This window comes from Carassius auratus, chromosome 18 (genome assembly GCF_003368295.1).
Source record: "Carassius auratus strain Wakin chromosome 18, ASM336829v1, whole genome shotgun sequence".
Lineage (NCBI taxonomy): Eukaryota > Metazoa > Chordata > Actinopteri > Cypriniformes > Cyprinidae > Carassius > Carassius auratus.
The window spans coordinates 18079478-18083036 of NC_039260.1; the positions used below are offsets into that span (position 1 = coordinate 18079478).

At 43.1% G+C, this 3559-nt stretch overlaps 1 protein-coding gene across 1 annotated transcript; it reads left to right on the forward strand.

Moving 5' to 3' along the window:
• Positions 1–942: 942 nt before the first annotated feature.
• Positions 943–3325, forward strand: LOC113118579 (zinc finger BED domain-containing protein 1-like). Its single transcript, XM_026287859.1, has 3 exons — positions 943–1453; positions 1898–2526; positions 2614–3325. Exons 1-3 carry the CDS (start codon positions 982–984, stop codon positions 2998–3000), a joined length of 1488 nt encoding a protein of 495 aa, XP_026143644.1. The 5' UTR covers positions 943–981; the 3' UTR covers positions 3001–3325.
• Positions 3326–3559: the final 234 nt, after the last annotated feature.

Genomic DNA, 3559 nt, shown 5'->3' on the forward strand with positions numbered 1-3559 from the left:
CAAGAAGGTGACCTTCACACAGAAAGTACCCTAGCATGAAGCGCCGGGACGTCTAGATTGTAAAATCAAGCAAATGTGGACGGCGAGCTCCAGCCAGCCGCCTCACAAATTTCTGCGATAGTCACACCACTAGACCATGCCCAAGACGAAGACACTGCTCTCGTCGAATGGGCTCTTACTCCAATTGGGCTTTGCAGGCCCAGAGAAGAGTAGGCTAGCTGGATTGCATCAACAATCCACCTTGAAACTCTTTGCTTAGAGACCGGTAACCCTCTGGTGCGGTTTCCAAAGCATATGAAGAGCTGTTCTGATCGTCTTATTGGCGCAGAACGCTCTATGTAGACTTTTAGAGCCCTCACTGGGCAAAGTAGATTCAGCCCTGGATCCTCCTCTGTGTTTTGTAACGCAGAGAGGGTGACCACTTGTAAGGCTGAACGATTAATTGCATTTGCGATAATATCGCGATATGAGAAAATGCGATTTTCTAATCGCAACGTGCGCGATTTGAGGTGGGCACGTGACGCGAGCGAAAGAGCGGAGAACTCGGCTGCAACAACTTTTCATCCTGTCAGTTCATCTTTAACCTGTAGCGCAATGGCCTCTGCCTCGACGGAACAGTCAGTAACTGACACAGCTGCGACTTTAATCTCAAAGAGGAACAGCACGTCGGTGGTGTGGAACTATTTTGGTTTCAAAAAAGAAGATGCTGCACAGCTTCAGGTGTTATGCAGAGCATGCCGTGCTCCCGTTGCGACTTCACGGGGTAACACTACAAACTTGTTTCAGCACTTAAAAAAATACCACAAATCAATGTATGACAGTTGTATGACCAAAATGCCGAGCACCAGTGCGCCAGACAGGCCAAATACCTCAAGACAGGGATCACTGACCGAAATGTTCGAAAGTGTCACTCCGTATGAACGTAATTCAAAATGGCACGGGGAAATCACTCGGGCAATAACCGAGTTCATAGCCAAAGATATGATGCCTCTCAGCACGGTGACCAAGCCTGGATTCGTGGCATTGACATATACGCTTGATAAACGGTACAATATACCCTCCCGTACATACTTCAGTCAGACTGCCATACCGGAGCTGTACAAAAAGTGTAAAGAGAAAGTCGCCGCGGAGGTTAAAACGGTGGAGTTTTTTGCTAGCACTACAGATATGTGGTCAAGCCGCACAGCTGAGCCTTACCAGAGTCTTACAGTCCATTTTATTGATGAAGATTTCAACCTCAGAGCTCGCTGCCTACAAACTACCTACTTCCCAGACGACCACACAGGGGAAAATATTGCAGCCGGCCTGAGAGAAGGGCTTGCCAGCTGGGATCTCCACGAGGAGAATCACGTCTGCATCACGACGGACAACGCGTCAAATATGGTTCTGGCTGCGCGGCTTAATGAATGGACGAGGCTCCAGTGTTTTGGGCACAGATTACATCTTGCCATTGGTAAGTTATGTCGCGTGTGTGTGCGTGTGTGTGTGTGTGTGTGTGTGTGTGTGTGCGTGCGCGCAAAAGAGAGAGATGCGTCGATTAGTAATAAGCTGGATACAAATATATAAATTATGTGTAGTTGGGGATTCATTAAATTAATATTTCCTCCCACTCCTTTTCTAATATGTAAATTGAAATATTGTTTTGATTTTATGTCTGTTGTGGAATGGCCACCTGCATTTTTGTTTTTTTGTTTGTTTTTGTTTTTTTACATGTTCTAAATAAACACAAAAAGTGTGTGTGTGTGTGTGTGTGTGTGTGAGAGAGAGAGAGAGAGGACAGGGGTGTGGATGTGTGCATTTTAGAATGACAGAGAATGTGAGTGTGTAATAGTGATAGCCTTGAATCACAAAACTCAAATTTAATTGTGTGTAATACACTACTTTCTATTTCTTTCAGAAAATGCACTCAAAGATGACAGAGTGTCAAGGGCAACAGCACTGTGCAGGAAGCTGGTGGGACACTTTTCCCACAGTTGGAAGAAGAAGGCAGCACTGATGGAGGCACAGAGGGAGCTCAAACTCCCTGAGCACAACCTCATAACGGAGTGCCCAACAAGATGGGGATCTAAAGAAATGATGATTGCTAGAGTGCTTGAACAGGCCAAAGCCATTTCTCAGGTATTGTCTGGAGATCGATATGCACGCTCCCTCATCCCAACCTGGCAAGATATTGATGTGTTGGAGTCGATTCACAAGGCACTGCATCCTCTACTGGAATTTACTGATGCTCTTTCTGGAGAGGAGTATGTGAGCATCTCCTACCTCAAGCCAGTTCTTCACCTTTTTGCCACATCAGTCCTGGCTGAAGATGCTGAGGACACTGACCTGACTAAATCAATAAAAACCAAAGTCCTAGCATACCTCAATAATAAATATGGAGACCCAAACATCCAGGAGCTTTTGGATGTTGCCTGTTTCCTGGACCCTAGGTTCAAAATACAGTACATCAGTACTGACAACATCCCTGCTATCAAGACCCGACTGAAGACAGAGATGGTAGACTTAGCACAGCGTACATATCATCGGGTAAATGATAATTATGTATTTCACAAAAACACAATTTTTCTGTAAAATCTAACTGGAAAACTAATGGCTGTTGTTTTTATCTAATAGGAGAAGAGGTCTCGTACTGAAACTGTTCAGATGCCTCAAAGTGCACAGCCCTTGGGGGAAAAGGCGAAGAGGTCTCTTGGCAGTTTTTTCAAGACCAGTGCAGCCTCTCCTTCTTTGCCTGTTGAAGATGTCGCAGAGGCAGAGTTAAACAATTACCTGATGACTCCTACCATTGATGGAGAAGATGATCCCTTGGCTTGGTGGAGGGTGCACAAGATCAGCTACCCACAGTTGTGCATCATGGCCCGCAAGTATCTTTGTGTACCTGCCACAAGCGCTCCCTCAGAGCGTCTTTTTAGCACAGGAGGGAATATTGTGACTTGCACTCGCTCATCCTTGAAGCCAGCAAAAGTCAATATTCTGGTTTTCTTAGCAAAAAACCTGTGAGCCACTGAGAACAAAACTGTTGGATCATTATAGCTGGCAGTGCCATACTCGTAGTGAACTTTAGTCTGTGTGGTGTGTTATTGTTGTGTACTTGATAAGTGAGGTTGATCTATTCCAAATTATAATATTCAAATAGTTTTTGTCTAATTTAAAAGTGCATTTCTCCATTTTTTTATTTATAACTTTATTTATTTTGATTTTACTAAATATTTTCAAAGCAAATGCTGTTGCAGTTGTGTGAAATGTTACTGACTTTGGAGCAGTAAGATAATTATTATTTTTAATTATTTTTTTCTTCAGACTGTAAATTTTGCACACAGTGTTTACAAAGTGTGCATACCTTTGTTTAAATTATTGAAATGCACAGTGGCAAAGCCTTAGATGTTTCTGTAACGAGCAGTTCAATAAAAATGTCATTTATTTCAGGTCATACATGTTTTAATTTAATTATAACAAATAGGCCCAGCCTATGGGAAAGAACATTTCACACTAAATGCATCTAATATTGTGTTGGTCATATTTAAATAATTCATTACGTTTTGTAGGGGAAAAAAGAGGA

Bases quoted from the DNA above. Each gene is read 5' to 3' on its own strand.
- LOC113118579 (XM_026287859.1), top strand. From the start codon at position 982: ATGATGCCTCTCAGCACGGTGACCAAGCCTGGATTCGTGGCATTGACA. The intron at 1,454-1,897 runs GTAAGTTATGTC...TATTTCTTTCAG, and splicing joins CAGATTACATCTTGCCATTG to AAAATGCACTCAAAGATGAC. The intron at 2,527-2,613 runs GTAAATGATAAT...TTTATCTAATAG, and splicing joins CACAGCGTACATATCATCGG to GAGAAGAGGTCTCGTACTGA.